Raw genomic sequence first — 19,072 nt, forward strand, 5'->3', positions numbered from 1 at the left:
GAACAACCCTTTCACAGGGGTCGCCTAAGACCATCGGAAAACACATATATATATAACATATATATATATTGTTTTTGTAACTATGAGCCTTCTCTATGAGCATTAATCACTATGCTTTAATTATGTTCAATTTGTAACAATGAAAATACATCCTGCATATCAGATATTTACATTACGATTCATAACAGTAGTCAAATTACAGTTATGAAGTAGTAATGAAAATAATTTTATGGTTGGGGGTCACCACAACATGAGGAACTGTATTAAAGGGTCGCGGCATTAGGAAGCTTTGAGAACCACTGATCTAAGCAAAAATAATAAATTATATTATTCCTAAAAATACACACGCGTGCGTGTGTGTGTGTGTGTGTGTGTGTATTCTTTTTTTTGGGGGGGGCGGGGGGCGGGGAATACGTTTCTAATTTTTCTCCATTAACTGACCAAAAGATTCCACAAACACTTGAATGCTTTGGTCAAAACAGTTATTTAGCTAATGACTATTTAAAACTAATTAGACTTGAATAATTCTACAGAATTGTAGCCCTTTAAATCAAGAACTCAAACTTTACACAGTTATCCTTGCATCAACTGCTCAGAGTTAAGTTATCAAATCTGAGGATCAGCTTGGCGCTTCAATTGATATTTATCATGAACTTACCTCCTTTGGTGTTAGAATATTTAAGTTTTATAGAATATTCAAAGAAAAAAAACCACCTATATGTGCATCCTAGCTTTACGACTATAATAGTTTAAAAATATAAAAATAACAGAAGCTACAGGTTTTCTTGCCCCAAACAAATTATATTTTACTTCCTCTGGCTAGTGGAGGTGAGTTCTACAGTAGTGTTTCTCAAACTCTAGTGTGCATGTGAACTACCTGGGTATCGTGTTAAAATGTAGATTAAGATTCAGAAGACCTGGTTAGGGGTCTGAAAGTCTGCATTTCTAGCAAGCTCTCTGTTGATGCCAAATTCATATATTGAGCACACTTTCAATAGCAAATTTCTTTAAAAAAAAAAAAGCATAACTTACAATATTAAGATGGCTATGGTTTGCAAAGCATTAGTCTTGATAATGTTTCCAATTTAATTCCCAATTGAGCAACCTAACATTTTCCCAACCTTACTTCATTCCTCATATGGATATGACATTTAATCATTCCATCATTCATAAAAGCTAGAAAACTTGTCATCTAACTTCCTTCTACCTCTTTGTCTTTATCTCTTCCCGTTCCACACGTGGGTGCAGCACAGGATTCCATTCCCCACTTTCTCTCTTCCATTCTAATGCTGTCCCTGATCACCTATAGGCTAATGGATTCACCTTCTGCATCTCCAGCCTAGACATGTCTCCCAATCATAGATCCACATATTTAACTACCTAGTAGACATATCTAACCATAGTCTTCACAGGTACCTCCAACACAAAACACCTCAAACGGAACTCATCAATACCTTCCACCCCCAAAACAGCTTTGTCAACCCTGTGTTGACTTTGTGACCAGCACCACCATCAGCCCATTGTCAAAATCACATCTTAAGACTCTACATATACTTCTCCCTCACCAAGTGCAAATAATCCCATTTTCTAATTACTGCTCAAATTTCATTTCTTCCCCTCTGGCATCAATATCAGTTTGGACATGAATTATCTGCCTGGTTACCACAGTAACCTAACCAATCTTCTTGCTTCCAATCTCATTCTCCCACTACTGTGTAATCTTTGCAACCATAACTTGATAGCATGCCCCTCTTAAAATTCACCAATGATTCCCCATTACCTCTAAGAAAAAAACACTAATTTTTTTTTAGCACATATAAAGCTCTTCACAATCTTGATTTTGTCTGTCTCTCTGGTCTCAACTCTCACCACCCCTTAAGTCAGCATGTATTCTTGCTATATTAAGCTATTCCCAGCTTCCTGAAAGTGCTACATTCTTTAGTATCTGTGTGTTTGCATAGGTAGTATTCTTTTAATGCCCTTCTTAAGCTAAGTACTCCACTCAAGCATTATTACGTGCTTTAAAATGCCTTTTCTAATCACCTCGAGCCCAAGTTAGGTAACACCACAAACTGGGCTCCCTCTCTTACAACTGCTTTCCCTATGCATACCTCTATGCTCTTGCTTGTCAAACTGCATTATAACCGCTGGTTTATTCATCTTCTCCACTAAACTGAGCTCATCAATTAGTCCTTTTAAGAACAGAATGTGCAGTTTGTGATAGGTTCTCAATAAACATTTGCTGAGCAAAGTATCTTGAAATATACTCATGAATAATTATTATGGCTACATATTTAAATTATAACCTCTAATAATTGTGTCTCTAAGGTAATAAAAAATTCACTTTATTTTTGGCTCAATAGAACTTGATAAGACTTCACAAAACACAGAAGTCCAAAATACTTAAGGTATTCACTTAATTCCCAACAATCTAAAGGTATTTGTTAAAAATATTAGAATAGCCTCTGAATATGGTATTAAACTGAGATATTTTCATTTCACTGATTACAGTGTTAGACAAATGAAAGCACTAGTCTCTTGTCCAATGGCTGAAGGAAGGACGGAGTGTGATCAAATGATGCACAAGTGGCCTAAGTTTGCAGTTTGCTCCCTGACTTCTACTTACTGGCTACATAACCTTGGATAACAGTAAACATCCCCAACCCTGTTTCTCTGATGGAAAACAGAGATAAAAATTGTTTACCTACCACGAGTTGTGTTTAAAATATTCAGATATGAATGTGAAAGCATTTCTATAAATCATGAAGTGCTAAGTAAATCTGAATTACTGTGTTAGTTCCCATCCCAACATCTGCCAATGATTCCACCGCTGCAAATCTGAAGTTTCTTAGGCTATACCAACTTCCACACCCACCTCATCCTTCTCCTCAATGACTCAATATTCATAAATAAAATGAAGTTCCCTCACCAAGGATCATCAGAGCTTGACAATTACTCAATAGTCCTCAATATTCTCATGTGGTTAAAGTTAATGACATCAAATTTTTAAATAATCTGGTATGTTCTTAGAAAGTGGTTATTTTATAAATATGAAAGTAAATCTCAAGGTAAGTTGTTGGTACAGTCATTGAAATTTCAGCTCCACTGAAAAAAATCAATTGGAAGACAAAAATCAGCAGGGAATATTTAGAGATATCCACTAAAACTAACTAATATTAAAAAGTCATCATCACAAAACCAAAACTCCCCACCGCCCCAAGTTTCTGGCTTACTTCTCAGATATGCTTGCTGGTCTATCAATCAGAAGAGAAAATTTGCTGCAGCTTTCTAAACTAAAAAAGTGAAAGAGCGTATTAATTCTGCTCTCAGCAAGATCTTTGTTAAATAGGGACTTATGGGGACTATGGATTACATTAGGAGAAGTATTTTCAGTCCCTTCTGCAATATTGATAAAAATAGGATTCCTTAACTTTCAAGGGGCTATACTCACTCCTTTAAAAAAAAAAAAAAAAAAAAAGGAAAAAGAAAAAACAAAATCTACTACAAAAGTCAGCACTTCGGTACCTGGTTGTGGTAACAAGGCCAAAATCCAAGACGAAGCCCTTTATTGCACATCGTGTTCCAACATCTTGGGCAGCCCCATCTTGCGACCTCTCCAGATTGGCTGCTCCTGCTCTCTCTACTGCAGAGAGAACTTCAATTAGAGAAACTGTGAAGCTCACAAATCTAAACTGGATACTCCCCTCACTGGAGGCAAGGATGGTAAGCAGCACTAAAAAGATTCAAGTTAGAGGAGATTTCAGATCTAAGTGGCTTGAAACCACTCTAATGCAGACAGCCGAGAGTCTTATGACGCAAGTCTATTTACCTACAAAAAAAAACACCTCTTAAGAACGGCAGCAAATTATCAGATAACCTGAAAAAAACAGGTTATATCATTATAACTCTCTAAGAGTGTCACATTCTCCATGAAACGTGTGTAGAATTTGTATCTATACCACAAACTTACAGCTGACCATCCACGTTCACAATCCTTATGAGAAAAGCAAGAAAAATCTGCAAATCTAGAACATATTATCAATTGCAGTTTATGCCCTAAGATAACTTCAGTGGAAAAAAAAAAATGTTTCGTTTAAAACCACTGGATAGGAAAGAGAGTTTCCCTGCTGACTTAAGCCTGGCTGCCCAAGCAAGGCTTCAGAAAATGTCTTCACCCACAGCAGCGCGTGGGCAGAAGGAGCGGCAGCTATGGCGGTCTTCCTAGTGACACTTCCAAGTCACATAGAGAAGGGATGTTTCTGGAACAGACTGCCAACAAGTTACTGGAAGAAAAGCAAAAACCTGGCAAATAGATAGGTCAATGCCCTCGGATGTTTTATGATGACACAAAAGATGAAGTTTACTAGAATTACCTTGAGGCTACCAGTTCTAAATCACACCGCCCATGCTAACATTGCCTAATCTGCAAAAGAATGCATTAGTTTTCAGCTGATTTTCCATGAAGACGTGTAATCATGTGTAACCGTTTACGTATAAAGCATTTCTTAGACCAAGCAAGTCATATGCCACATCCCAAAGAACTTCAGCAATCAAGATTTTTCAATTAGAGAAATAATTTGAACCACATTTACCACCAGGAGTTTTGAGTGTGCTGGTATGTGCTGAGCAACCAAGTGAGGGTTGGCATGTACTGTAACTGTACTTACTAAATAATGTAACAATGAGTTCGCCTTACCTGAGTGTGGAAATTTGAAATGGTGGTTGTTTCGATATCTTTCTTGCCCAGAATTTCCATTTTCACTGGAGTGTTGGGGAAATTGAAAGCAAAATAGTCCAAGAAGTCCGGGAGATAAGCAGCCGCCCCATGCACTATTGCTAAAGCATAGTAAGCAGCATTTTTCTCATTTTCACTGAATGTCAAAGCAAGAAACTCCTCAGAAAATCTCTCCATCTCCATTGGAGACAAAAATGAGAGTTCATCCATGTACGCATGAAGGATCAGAGCACCGCCATTGGACTGGTGTTCCTCATGAATAAAGTTGCTAAACTTAGTACCTGTTTTTAAGAAATTTCTACGAATAGAATGCTCCTGGTGGGTCATGAAAGGTGTTTGTACTCCCTGGGGTACCCGATATTCGTGCATGCCCAAATTTAATCGGCACAGCTGTTCATCTTTCAGATACCTGAAGGACTCCTTGTTAACTCCCGAAGTGCTATTTGCTTGTCCTTGGGTGAGGACTTCCTTACTGATGCGCGTCAGGCCAGCACAGACAGTCTGTACTTCCTTATTGTACATTTTAAGGCGTCTTCCTCGCATGTCTTCTCGGTGTTTCTTTTTCTTTTTCTTCTTTATTTTCTTCAAAACAAAATCATCAGCTCTCTGGGTTTTACCATTTTCATCTGGTGTTTCTGGCCACAATAATTAAAAAGAAATCAGTTGCTAGGTCTAGTGTCAACATACAAACTTCTTAAGGTACTTTATATCAAACTAAGTAACCTATTCTTAGTTTCTATGAATTTGTCATTATTACAGCTTACATGTTTATAAAATGAGACAAAAATCTTAAAATACAATAATATTCTGGTTTGAGGATTATGCTAAAGAGTAGATAATGCAAAGGTCAGCATATAACTTAATATAACCTGCAATCAAAAAACAAAAGGAAATAGAGAAGTTATTGATTTCACATATGCTATGCAGTATGGTAACCACTGTAAAATCTACATTGGAGCTCGTCGTATTTTGCTATCAGTTACACGTTACTATGATACAGATAGGTGAATCAAACAAAGGCAAATTAAGCTGTAAGACACCATTTTGCCTACAAAATTGGCAAAAACTTTTTTTTTTTTTTTTGCATTCTCATGTACTGTTGCTGAAAGTATAAACTAGTACAACTTTGATGAAGGGCAATTTGGTACTCTCCAAAATTAATATGTGCCAAAAGCCTTGAAAATATTTCTAATTTTCAGACCCAAAAATTCCACTCCCAAGTAAAAATTACCTAAGAAAATAACTGAAGACACATAAAGACACTGTGAGAGTACTAGAAGCCCGATGCACAAAATTTGTGCAAGAGTAGGCCTTCCTCCCCTCAGTGGCCAGCACAGGCTTCCCTCTGGCACCCGGGACCCGGGCTTCCCTTGCAGCCCCGGCTTCGTCCAGAAGGTCATCCGGAAGGATGTCCAGTCTAATTAGCATATTATTTAGGAAATCCCCCAATTGTCTATTAATAAGATACTGATTAAACTCTGGTACTTACATATGATAAAATACTACCCAGCCATTGTAAATTATACTACAGATGAAAAGAACTGACAAATTACAAGGTTACAAAATGCTTACATTGTCACTCTTCCAGAAAGCCTTCTCTTAGTAACTCCTACTGTATGTTTCCTATTACTATGCTTCTCATCACAGTACTTACCACATTCAGTGCTATTATTTAACTTTCCACCTTTCCTCTAAATTGTAAGCAATCTACTCTTTCCAGAGCAGCTACATATGTATAAATCTTATCCCATTTTTATAATATTAAACGTTCATCATTCAAGCATTTATTTATTTAGTACCTATTATGTACCGAGGACACTTCTGGGCACTAGGAATGTGGTATTAACCAAGAAACACATGATCCCTACTCTCTTGGATCATACAATCTAGTTGTACAAGAAAAAGGAAGTTACCAGTAGGTGACTCTAGATCAGTGATGGCGAACTCATTTTTTTGGTTGATTTTTCTTTGTTAAATGGCATTTAAATATATAAAATAAATATCAAAAATATAAGTCTTTGTTTTACTATGATTGCAAATATCAAAAAATTTCTGTATGTGACACGGCACCAGAGTTAAGTTAGGGTTTTTCAAAATGCTGACACGCCGAGCTCAAAAGGTTCGCCATCACTGGGCTAGATGCTGGGGAAGCTCCCTTTGGGAGATGACAGTTAGACTAAGACCTAACTAGAAGAGAAGACAAGCATGTTTTTGAGAGAAAAATATTCCAGGGAGAAGCGAAGTACCTAAAGAGAGGAAAAATTCTGACTTATCTATAGGTATTTTGTATATATACAACACAGAAAAATATCTGGAGAAATATATACCAAAGTGTTAATGGTAGTTATCTAGGCTGGCAGGATCATAAATGTCTAGCTTTCTTCTTTTTTATTTACATGTATTTTCCAACTTTCTACAAAAACATATATTATTTTCATAATTAAAAAATGTATTTTTAATTTTAAGGGACTGTCATGGATTGGCAAATCCAAAATAGAATGGCATCTTTTATTTACTAGTTGGAAAATATATCTAGCAAGAATTCTTTAGGATTAAATATCAGGTATTGTCCTGACCCACCTTCAAGCACGTTGTGGTATGTACTGTATAGATTTGATCTAGCCAACTACAGTATTTCTGACACAATACAACTAATTCAGTGCTGAGGTAACTACGCCCACTAATCCTGTCACTATACGTGGGAAGAACAGGCTCAATAAACTTTACGGTAAAAAATTTTCTTGGTATAAAATATGTAAATATATGATAGTTGCAGTAGTCTATACAAAATCATTCTAATAACCAGATACACAGGTTATAAAATCTTCTAAAAAATTTTTTAAAGTGCAAATCAAAGACTTTAATATGATACCAAATGATTTTCATTCTATTTAATACTTGCATTTAAACAATAAAAAGAAAACCATCTGCAAACATCACTTGTAATTAAACAGATCATTTACCAACATATACATGTATTACTTAAACTGGCAAGAGAAAAAGCACTCTTTTTTGAGAGGGGGTGGGGGGATCATTTATCCTCACCTGAGGATATTTTTTCCACTGATTTTTTAAGAGAGAGTGGAAGGGAGGGAGGGAAGGAGGAAGAGAGAAAAATATATGAAAGAGGCACATTGATTGGTTGCCTTCCCGCATATGCCCTGTCTGGGGCTCTTGACTGGGGAATTGAACCTTCAGTGCCCAGGCAGACACTCTAACCCAGGGGTGGGCAAACTTTTTGACTCGAGGGCCACAATGGGTTCTTAAACTGGACCAGAGGGCCGGAACAAAAGCATGGATGGAGTGTTTGTGTGAACTAATATAAATTCAAAGTAAACATCATTACATAAAAGGGTACGGTCTTTTATTTTTTTTTTTAGTTTTATTCATTTCAAACGGGTCAGATCCGGCCCTCAGGCTGTAGTTTGCCCACGGCTGCTCTAACCATTCAGTACAATGTCCAGGGCAAAAAAGGTCATCTTTTAGCCCTGATCCGTTTGGCTCAGTGGATAGAGCATTGGCCTGGGGACTGAAGGGTCCTGGGTTCGATTCCGGTCAAGGGCATGTACCTTGGTTGCGGGCGCATCCCCAGTGGAGGGTGTGCAAGGGGCAGCTAAACGATGTTTCTGACTCTCTGTCCCTCTCCCTCTCTGTAAAAAAGCAATAAAATATATTTTTTTAAAAGTAATCTTTTATTCTACATACAACTAAATATTTGAGTTAATTAAAACACTTAGTAACAGTCATTTATATTTCTTATCAAATAAATTAATCTAAATACTTTTCCTATATATCAAATCAATAATTTAGGCAACTCTCCCAAGCAATTAAATGTTAATGCCATTAAATATAAAGGTTAAACCAATTTTTTATTTTTTTTTAAACCAATTTTTTAAAAATTATCTAATTACCCGATGCTAAATGTTTAGCAATTTCACAGAAAAAAAAAATCTCTGAATAGATCCTGTTATTTCAAGCTTCAGAGGATGTATTTGGTATGCAGAAGATGAATTGTGACCTAGATCCAACACTGAAATTAACACCAAAGAGTTGCCTTAATAGTAACACATTTTCTATATTACTATCAGATTACCAATGGTACTTCTAACATGGCCAAGTCTCTGTGGGTTTTATTCCAAAACTCATTATACGAGAACCATTCAATTAATTCAGCATGGTCCATCTCAAAACAACCACCACATAAGGAAACGAAAAAGCCCTAAATTGGTTTTAATCTCATATTTCAATATGACAAAAGTTTAAAATGTGAAATTTTATTCACTAATCCTGTTTTTCAAATTTTGATTTTTATCTAAGGCTAAGGCTGAGATAGAGAAAGCTCACCTTAGATTATAGAGAAATCTGAGACAACTTGTCACACTAGCTGATGAATTTCTATGAATAAACTAATATTAATTTTAAGTTATTATGGTGGCAACTAATTGAGAATGGCACACATATACAAAGTTGTTAAAGGTTATTATACTAAGTTAGCCATCACTGCTTCATGAAAATGATATCAAGGCTGCCTTGCCTTGAATTAAAAATGTTATTTAAAAGTCAATGTCTCTGCAATATAAATTATATCAAATCAATATGTTGTACATCTTAAACTTACACAATGTTATATGTCAATTATATCTCAGTTATTTAAAAAAATCAATGTCTAAAGAATGAACAATCTTTCCTTTTCTGGTAGAGTGTGTTAGTGGTCCAACAGAGAATGTATTCAGGCCAACTACACTTAAATAAAAAAACAGCCTGAAACATTATATGTTATTTATATTAGGTTACAAAGTCAGTAGGTGACAACCAAGATTCAGACTCTTGCTTGTCTGACTCCAAAACTCAAACTCTTTCAATACACTCCGTTCTGTTCTTTCTGCTTCTCTATCACCTCCTGTTGGCCACACTCCCACTGGATGATCAACTACAATGACCTCATCACAATCAATGGACTGGAGGTGGCTTGGAGGAACCTCCAATAAAGGGCGCATTACTTCAACAAATATTTTCCGGAGTGCCCACTGCATAATTCTGCATGATCATAACGATAGCATTATGTTACACAAAAATACGAAAACTTTCATTGCCTTAAAGGCTTTTTTGCCTCTCTGAGTAAGGAAAAGTACAGTCCCTGAAGTGGTTGCTCTGATAAATGAGATTATCTGTTTACTTCAGTTCTCTGTATAATCCCGAAGTAATTCCTCACTCTTATCACCAAGACAATCAACTGTTTCTGGATTTAAAATTCCTGCCAGTAGCTCTTTGACATCATAGAAACTTTCAATTAGGAGTTTGCCCTCGAGACACTCCCTGTGATAGCACAGCTGACCAAAGATGAAAAAAATGTGAGAAAGGAAGGCTGACTCACTGGAAATACATAAAAGCAACCCTGTCATTTAATGACACTGGAGAAGAGAGCTACGGGAATCAACTCACCCCTTTCCTTTTTTAAAAAATATTACTACAATAATAAATTTAACCAAGAATAATTAAAAAGAAGCATTCCTTCCTTTGATGGGTTTTGTGGAGGAAGTCTGTTCTAAGCTTTGAATGCAGCTAAAAGGGAGAGGGAAAAAATTAACATTTCAAAAGACTCAGGTAACTCAGTTTAAGCCTGTTCCTTACAAGAAATTAAAAAAAGATTTTATATCTCTTAACATTTAGTATCTCCTAGATTCAGTTCTATCACTTTCTAACTAGAAAATTTTAAGCATGTCACTTTACCTCTTCAAAAATCAATTTCTGTACCATTTTCTAGATAAAGCAAGTTTACCTTGGTATTTAGATTAAACTTTCATTTCAACTATTTATAAGCAACTCCACATGTCTAGCATCTGACATTTATGGGAAGCTACACGTGAGCTTGGACTGAGTACTGCTGGGCTGGTATGCAGGGGCTGGTGTGCAGGAACATGTCTCTCTGCTGAATGAGCTGCCTCAGGGTCTGCAAACTTTTTCTATAAAAAGCTTTGCAGGCCATCTGATCTGTCTCCACAACTCTCCTCTGCTGCTGTGGTGCAAAAACTGCCGCAGACCATACATCTGAACGGGTGGAGTGGTGTTCCAATAAAACTCTATTTCTGGACACTGAATCTGAATTTCATTTGACTTTCACATGTCATGGTTTTTTTTTGCCAAACATTTAAAATATAAAAAACATTTAAGAATATATTACCTGTAATATATAAAGAATTCTCAATTCAATTAGAAAACAATTCAATTAGAAAACGGGCAATAGACATTTTAATAATGAGGATATATGGACGGCAAACAATGACACACAAATATGTTAAATATCACTAGCCATCGGGGAAATGCCATGGTGAGGAATCTCTATACATCTATTAGAAGAGATAATATAAAAATACTAACAATACCAGATACTGGAAGGATGTAGAGGAAGCAGATCTCTCTTACACTGCTGGTGGGACTGTAAAATGGAACAGATTGTCTAGAAAATAGATTGGCAATGTCTTTAAAAAAACTAAACACACACTTACCATATGACCTAGCAATTGCATTCCCCGAGAAATGAAAATTACATCCATACATAAATCTGAACATGAATGTTCATAGAAGTTCTACTCATAATAGCTAAACTGAAAACCAAAATCTCTTTTAAGAAATAAATGGTTAAACGGTGGTATATCCATACCGTAGAATACTACTCAGTAATGAAAAGGAGTGAGTTACTGATAAATGCAGTAACTTGAATGTATCTCAAAAACATCATGCTGAATGAAAAAAAATCTCAGAAAATGACCTACTTTATTATTCCAATTATATAACATTCTCAAAACCATGAAATTATAGCCCTAACTGGTTTGGCTCAGTGGATAGAGCATCAGCCTGAAGACTGAAGGGTCTGGGTTCAATTCCAGTCAAGGCACAGGCCTAGATCGTGGGCTCAATCCCAGTGTGGGGTGTATAGGAGGCGGTCAATCAATGATTCTCTCTCGTCTTTGATGTTTCTATCTCTTCCTCTCCCTTCCTCTCTGAGATCAATACAAATATATATATTTTTTAAAATCATGAAATTATAAAGTTAAATAAGTGGTTGCTGCAGAGTAGATTAGTGGTTTCTAGGGTTTAGGGAAGGTGGGGGCACATAGGAGGTTTCTAAGACTATACATGGGTAGCATTAGGGGGATGTTCATGGTGTTGGAATAGCTGTGAATCTTGACTGCAGTGGTAGTTAAATTAATCTACAGGTGATAAAATGTCACAAAAGTACACACACACCAATGTCAATTTCCTGGTGTTGATAGTATGCAATAGTTATGTAAGATGTAACCATTGAAGGAAAGAACTGGTCTGTACTATTTTTGCAATTTCCTGTAAATATTTAATTACCTCAAAATAAAAAATTAAAATAGTTCCTAAATATCTGAGGATAAGGGAAGTCATAGCTTTTTAAATAACAAGGGTCTAGCCACTCTCCTTATTAATCTTAGAGTTGTTTCAAGGACGGAGCATGATAAAAAAAACAAAGACAGTTTGAACAGTGCCTAATATCGGCCAGGCACTGTTTTAAGTGCTTCCCACGTATTGCCCCATTTAAACCACATAATAACCTTATAAAAGCAATACCACAACCTTATTCTACAAACAGGAAGAGGGAAGCTGATGGAGGTTAAACTAATCTGCCCATGGTCACACAGTAAGTGGTGGAGCCGAGATTTAAACTCAGATGGACTCCAGAGGCATGCCTCCTGCGTGCCTCGGTAACAAGTATAAAGATGCTCAGCAAAAATATAAAAGGTATTCAAAGTGTGTGCAAAAGTCTGGATTATTTATTGATTTATTAGAGAGAGGAAGAGGGAGAAAAGAAGAGAGGAAGGGAGGAAGAGGGGGGAAAGAGAGAGGAGGGAGGGAGGGGGAGGGAGAGAGAGGATTTGGTGTCCCACTTATTTATCCATTCATTGGTTGCTCCTTGTATATGTCCTGACCAGGGACTGAACCTGCAACCTTAGCAAATCCAGAGGAAGCCCTAACCCACTGAGCTACCCAGCCAGGGCAGAGCCTGGATTAAACAAGGTTAAACCAGGTTATTTTATGTAGGGTTCTAAGAATGCCAACGTGTACCCTGGCCAGTGTAGCTCAGTTGATTGTCATCCTGTGCACCGAAAGGTTGCCAGTTCTATTCCTGGTCAGGGCACATGCCCAAGTTGGGGGTTCCATCCTAGGTCGGGGCACGTGTGGGAGGCAACCGATCAATGTCTCTCTCTTTCAAATCAATATGAAAATATACATATATAAAATGCCAGTGTATGTCATGTATCCAGAAAGTAATGGTATTTGGTTTTTCCCCAGTGTATTTGGCCAGGAAGCCTTTTTCCCCCATAACAACGTTCTCATTCAAATGTTAAAATATTTAAACTAGATTTATTCTGATCATTTCACAATATATACAAATATCAAATCCTTATGTTGTTCACCTGAAACTAATATAATGTTATATCTTTATTTTTTTAATCTTCACCAGAGGATTTTTAAAATTGATTTTAGAGAGGAAGGGAGGAGAGGAGAGTGAGAGGGAAGGGGGGTGGAGGGGGAGAGAGAAGAGGGACAGACATCGATTTAAGAAACATCGATAGCCGAAACCGGTTTGGCTCAGTGGATAGAGCGTCAGCCTGCGGACTGAAAGGTCCCGGGTTCGATTCCGGTCAAGGGCATGTACCTGGGTTGCAGGCACATCCCCAGTGGGAGATGTGCAGGAGGCAGCTGGTCAATGTTTCTCTCTCATCGATGTTTCTAACTCTCTGTCTCTCTCTCTTCTTCTCTGTGAAAAATCAATAAAATATATATATATAAAAAAAAAGAAACATCGATAGGTTGCCTCCCATACTCACTCCCAACCGCAACCTCCATATGTGCTCTGACAGGGAATGGAACCTGCAGCCTTTTTGTATACAGCAGGATACTCCAACCGAGCCATCTGATCAGGGCAATTATATCTCAATTTTTTAAAAATAGTTTAAATAACCTGATCTTAACCCACTTGTCTTCTTTACCTATTGCTAAACTACAACTGCTTCAAGCTACGCTGTCCAATGTGGTAGCCACTAGTCAAAAGGAACTATTTAACTATAAATTAATTAAAATTAAATAAAATTTAAAATTCAGTTCCTCAGTCACACTAGCCACATTACAAGTCTTTTAGACTTGCTTCAGCCTGGCCAGTGTGGCTCAGTGGTTGAGCATTGACCTGTGAACCAGGAGGTCACGGTTCTATTGCCACAGGTTGGGCTCCATCCCCAGTAGAAGGCAGCTGATCAATGGCTCCCATCATTGATGTTTTTCTTTCTCTCTCTCCCTTCCTCTCTGAAATCAATAAATAGGTATTAAAAAAAAGACTTGCTTCAAGGGCCCCATATGACTAATGGCTACCATATTAGACAGCACAGATACAGACTATTTCCGTCAACGGGAGAAAGTTGTTGGTTGGACAACACTGGGTTAAAGGTCTGCTTTGTTTTTTAAAAAACATGACGCCTGTACAATTTCCAGAAAAGCACATTGTGAATTATTTACATGTAATTACCACTGTCCCCCCTTCAACGGGGTGCTGTCAGAAATTCTTGATGGGACTGGCTACTGCCATCTCATAAGCAAAGAAGTGGGAAAAATGAATAGGAGAAAGAGAAAGCAACATTGCACAGTAGGGAGATGAAGCTGATATTGGGATTCAGGAGATCTGGGTTCTACCCCCTAGTAGGTCAATGATTTAAGAATTTTAAAATATTTGTACTTGGTACTACTTTGGGCCTTAGTTTTTTCCTCTTTTACTATATAAATTTGAATTGGGTGATCTCTAAAATTACCTCTAGCTCTGTATGGTTAAAACATGCACACACACACACGAAATGAGGTGAGAAATAAGGGTAAAAATAAAAGAGAACAAGATCATTGCATACTGATGGTGGAACTGGCACTCTGGTCAGCCTGGCACAAGTTCTACTCCTGAGATTAAGATTTGGATACCACCACCGGAAGAAAGATTTACCTGAATTCAATAAATGCCACTGAGCAATTATTTGCAATCAACTGTGCTATTTGGAAGTAGCACCCAAAATAAGTAATGATTGGTGGTAGTCTTAGTTTTAGCCTAAGACCAAGTTTGTGAAGGAATCCAAGACGAGCTCATTAACATGTTAATAACCTAACTGGCCCAGTACTAAGAAACACAAAAGTATCTTAAAATCTTCTTGAGGAGATGCCACTAACAAATCACATAAAATCATATACAACGTACAAACTCAGGGCATAATCAAAATTCTACGAGAATATAAACAACAAATGCTACAGGTACTTGGAAATAGGAAGACGCCCATTCTGCCCACCCTAATTGCTCTAGAACCCACACTTAATTAGGTAGCCCTCCATTTTCTGTGTTAAAGATTCTTGGCTTTAATCGGGGTTATTGGAATTAAGTAAATTATCCACTGGTTGTGCCAGACAAAATAAAATGCAACTGGAATTCTCGCCTCTGATACCTACGACTGCACACCCCACGTTTCAGGGGGCCCGGTGGGTCCTACTTCCTAGGATCCAAGGAGAGAGAAAAACCTTCCCCATCCCTTTCCTGAGGATTAAGATCTCATATGAAAATTAAAAATGATTTTTTTTTTTACCTGCAGACTTAAAAACAAACACGAAGATAAACTGCGTTTGACATTTTAGCTTGCAGAACCTAAGGCGATCAGCGTGAGTCGAGTTAACCTCCCTACGAATTCAAACTCGTTACAGCCCCAAAACATACCCGGGAAGACTTGGGAGAGGAGGAGAGCGAGTATGAAAGCCACCACCGAGGAAAACAGGAAGGAAAGGATTTCAGCGACAAGCCTTCCCTTTGGAAAGGCCGTCTTTCGGATACGCCACCTACAAATCCCACGCCGGGGACCGCATCGCGCGGAAACCCTGCCGAATTTGAAAACAAACGTCGGCCAAGGCTCCGGGAGGAGCGGGCGGGGGGGACGGGCCAGGGGGTTAGTGAGTAACTGACAGCTCGGCCTGGAAACCAAGAGCCTCAAGTAGGTCAGGCTGTGTCCACGGGGTGCGATCCAGGGGCCGCCCCGGTGGGCGCGGGGGCGCGGGGCAGCCAGAGGCGGGCAGGGCTTGGGCGTCTTTCCGAGCGAAAGGGGCGGGATATCTACGCCGAGAGAGACCCAGAGCCCCAGCTCGCGGCCGCCCGCTGGCTCTCACCTCTCTTGGGGGCCTTGATCAGGGGCACCCCACCGGCCCTCTCGCCGTTTTCCTGCTTGTCCTTGTGTCGGAGATCGCCCGGGACGCAGGAGCTGGGGCCACCGTCCGAGCCGCGGTGATGGTGGTGCCGGTGCCGCTCCTTGTGGCCCTTATGCTGCTTGGGCCCGGCGGCCGCGCTTACCGTCAGGGGCGAGAAGGTGAAGAGGGCCGAGGTGCCCGGGGCTGGGAGCGGGGCGGCGACGGCGGGCCCGGCGGGGGCCAGCGAAGGCGGCGGCGGCGGCGGCAGGAGCAGAGGTTCCACCGGGCCCGGGAGGGTCGGGGCTGCATTCGTTGGCGGCAGCGGCCCGGGATGTTGGCGGCTGCGACGCCGCCGGTGAGAGGGAGCCAGAGGAGCGTCCTGGCTCGGCCGCCCCCGCTTCTCCTGAGACCCCCCACTGCTCGCTCGGCGCTGCCGCTTCACGCCCCGCGGCGAGACCCCAGCGTGGGGCTTCTCCTTCCCCTCTTTGTCCGGCTCCTCCTGCGCCGCCACCGCCCGTACTACGCGCACCGCTCCGACCTGCGCAGCCATTTCACCCACAAACACACATTTAAATGGCCCGACCGCCCCCCCGTCCGCGTATCGCGCAAGCGCATCCCGCGCACGGCCCGCTGGGCATTGGAGTCCCTCCGCTGCCCTCCACTTGTCGGCGGAGCCCGGTCCGGAGCTGAACATGCCGGAAACGGCCCTTCCCCGCCGCTCTCCGCAGGCCTCTCCACCAGCTCTGGTCCAGCCCCCTGGGCCGCGCGGAGCCTCCTGGGAGCGGTAGTTCTCCCCGCCCCCCGCCGCCTGCCTGGCTGCGGGGGCGGAGGAGCTGAAAGAGAGCGTGCGCCGAGTCACGCTCCGGGCTGCGACGCAACCGCCGCTGGGCGGAGAGTTGCCGCCAACCGCCTTAACGGCCCAAACAGTGTTCGTGGCTCTCCGAGTCGGGCGGCGCGTTCCCATTATCTTCTCCTTGCCCTCCTCCGTCATGGCACGCGGACTAGGTGGTCTCCATAGTTACTTTTAAATGGCATGTTCCTCTTTTGACCTTTGTGAGGTAAAGGAACCTCCGGCCATTTCTCCTTGAACAGGCGATGAGATGAGGAGGAAAGGGGAACTTGGTGTATAAAGCGAGGGCGGGTTTGCTTTTAGAGTCCAATGGCCCCGCCCGTCGGCATTGCCATGGTGACCGCTCCTGGCGTAGAGAGGCAGGTGCCCGCGCCTCCAAGGAGCCTGGGCGCGCCGCCCCGCCCCGCCGTCCGCCCACCTCCCCTAGCGCCTGGGAAGGCGGAGTCCATCGCTATTTTGAACACATTCCTACAGTTAGAGGGAAATTCTAAATGGAAAAGGGTTTTAAATGTTTAAGATGTTTCACATCGTAAGTATAAGGTTGCATAAATCCGAGATGTGTGCCTATCAGAGAACACTCCCCAAATCGCCACTGTTCACCAAGGCTTCCGCTCAGAAATTGATTGACAATTTCATAGTCACTTGAGATTGTACCTAGGATTCTTTTAGCATATTTGGTCCTTGGTGAGGGTATTGGGGATAGTTGGTTACGGTGAAGTACGTAGATAAAAGCCAGGGGTTCGATGCTACACTCCATTTTGCTCACTGAAAAACAAGCTTGCTGAGCACCTACTGTGTTCATTGCGCTGCGATGAAAGGTAACAGCCAGCGCTCGCCTGCACTGGGCTTCCCAGTGAAAATACTACGTATCCCATGCTTCTAGAAGCCACAGACTTTTTAAAAAAATTAAAAGCAGTAAATCATTTCGGAGAACTCTGGAGAATCCTTTGTAATAATTACTAACATTGGTTACATAAAATTAGATTGGAAAGATCAGATACCCTTAAAATATGTCAGATCCATATTCATTTAGAAAAAAAAAAACACTTTAAACTAGTCGTGCTTCTGATTGGCTGTAGGTCGCACATGTTTACACAGAACCTGTGAAATGAAAATGCTACCAAAAGATAGCTATTTTGTTAATCATTCTAGATTTGGTAATTGAGTAACTTTGGTTAAAACTTATCAGGGATGTAATTGAACATCTGGTTAGTTGATATATATAAATAAAAAGATTACAGTCATTTTTTACATATTTTATTCTCTTAAATATAACTTCTTTTCTTACTATTCTAGTTTCCCACAACATTTGGGAAGATGTTCAAGGTAAAAATAACTCCCAGGGGACAGTCATTGTCATAAGCAGTAATTTTGTATTTCAACCACAAGATAAGGTTTTTAAACACATTTTTATAGTAAATTCTGGCAATGTAGACATTTGAGATCCAATTCTTACCAATCCTTCAAGTTTATATTTATGTGAAAAGTAAAGTCAAATATAAATAACTTCCAAAAATGAAAAAAATCCATTCCCAAAATCTTTCTCCTATGGCTGAAGTGGCAAACTCTCTGCTGTTTCCAACCCAATGTAAATGAGATTCAATGTAAAATTTTTGGCACTTAATTGCGCATTGCTTTTCTTAAGAGCTGTTACCACATTACCACATCTGCACTGTTGACATTACGAATCTAGAGCACTTTACTGTAGCTAGCTGTGTTCTGGTAATTTTTCTTTGCAGGTGCACTTGCAGCCTATAGTCCACAGTTCTGTTAAATATTCCAATTTGATGGTGGGTTCCTTGGTCCTTTGGGTTTTGAAAAACGATTTGCAAAACCTGGGAACAAAAATAAAGCTGAGAGTGAAAAGGGGGAAAGGATTAATATGTACAAATTGCCAGTAAAAAACAGTCATGGGGATATAGAATAGAGGCAATAATAATTTAATAACTATGTGTGGTGTCAGATGGGACTTACCCAGGTGATTACTTTTCTAATCACTATGTTGTACACCTGAAATTAATATAATATTGTATACCAACTGTTATGGAAAAAGTACAAATTTTTAAAATAAAACTGAAAAAAGTTTTTTATATAAATATGAATACATAGATTTTAGAGTATGTTATGATATATTCAAACACATGGATTTTTTTTAAAGGTTAGGCAGCATCTTTGATCAATTTAGTAATAGATTGTAAAGGCATAACAGTAATTAAGTTAATGCTGAAATGATAACAATAGAATGCTAATAACATTTT

The 19,072-nt window shown here is 39.8% G+C and overlaps 2 protein-coding genes across 5 annotated transcripts in view; both read right to left on the reverse strand.

Annotated features, from left to right (window-relative positions):
- Positions 1-16,685, reverse strand: part of RSBN1 (round spermatid basic protein 1) — a 30,006-nt gene extending 13,321 nt beyond the window's left edge. For 2 of the 3 annotated variants that reach the window (XM_070397156.1, XM_070397155.1), the window contains exons 1-3: positions 15,947-16,685; positions 8,305-8,385; positions 4,697-5,370 (exon numbers count right to left, since the gene is read on the reverse strand). In XM_070397156.1, the coding sequence (XP_070253257.1) occupies positions 4,697-5,370; positions 8,305-8,385; positions 15,947-16,658 (1,467 nt within the window). In that variant the 5' untranslated portion in view covers positions 16,659-16,685. The remainder of the gene's footprint in view (positions 1-4,696; positions 5,371-8,304; positions 8,386-15,946) is intronic. The other variant, XM_070397158.1, reaches the window with a different exon arrangement.
- Positions 16,686-18,055: 1,370 nt separating this feature from the next.
- PTPN22 (protein tyrosine phosphatase non-receptor type 22) overlaps positions 18,056-19,072 on the reverse strand; it is a 45,822-nt gene continuing 44,805 nt past the window's right edge. For both annotated transcript variants that reach the window (XM_070397702.1, XM_070397701.1), the window contains one exon: positions 18,056-18,649. In XM_070397702.1, coding sequence (XP_070253803.1) covers positions 18,585-18,649 — 65 coding nt within the window. In that variant the 3' untranslated portion in view covers positions 18,056-18,584. The remainder of the gene's footprint in view (positions 18,650-19,072) is intronic.

This window comes from Myotis yumanensis, unplaced genomic scaffold (assembly GCF_028538775.1).
Source record: "Myotis yumanensis isolate MYYU_CA2020_CCGP unplaced genomic scaffold, mMyoYum1.0.hap1 SCAF_17, whole genome shotgun sequence".
In the NCBI taxonomy this organism is placed as follows: domain Eukaryota; kingdom Metazoa; phylum Chordata; class Mammalia; order Chiroptera; family Vespertilionidae; genus Myotis; species Myotis yumanensis.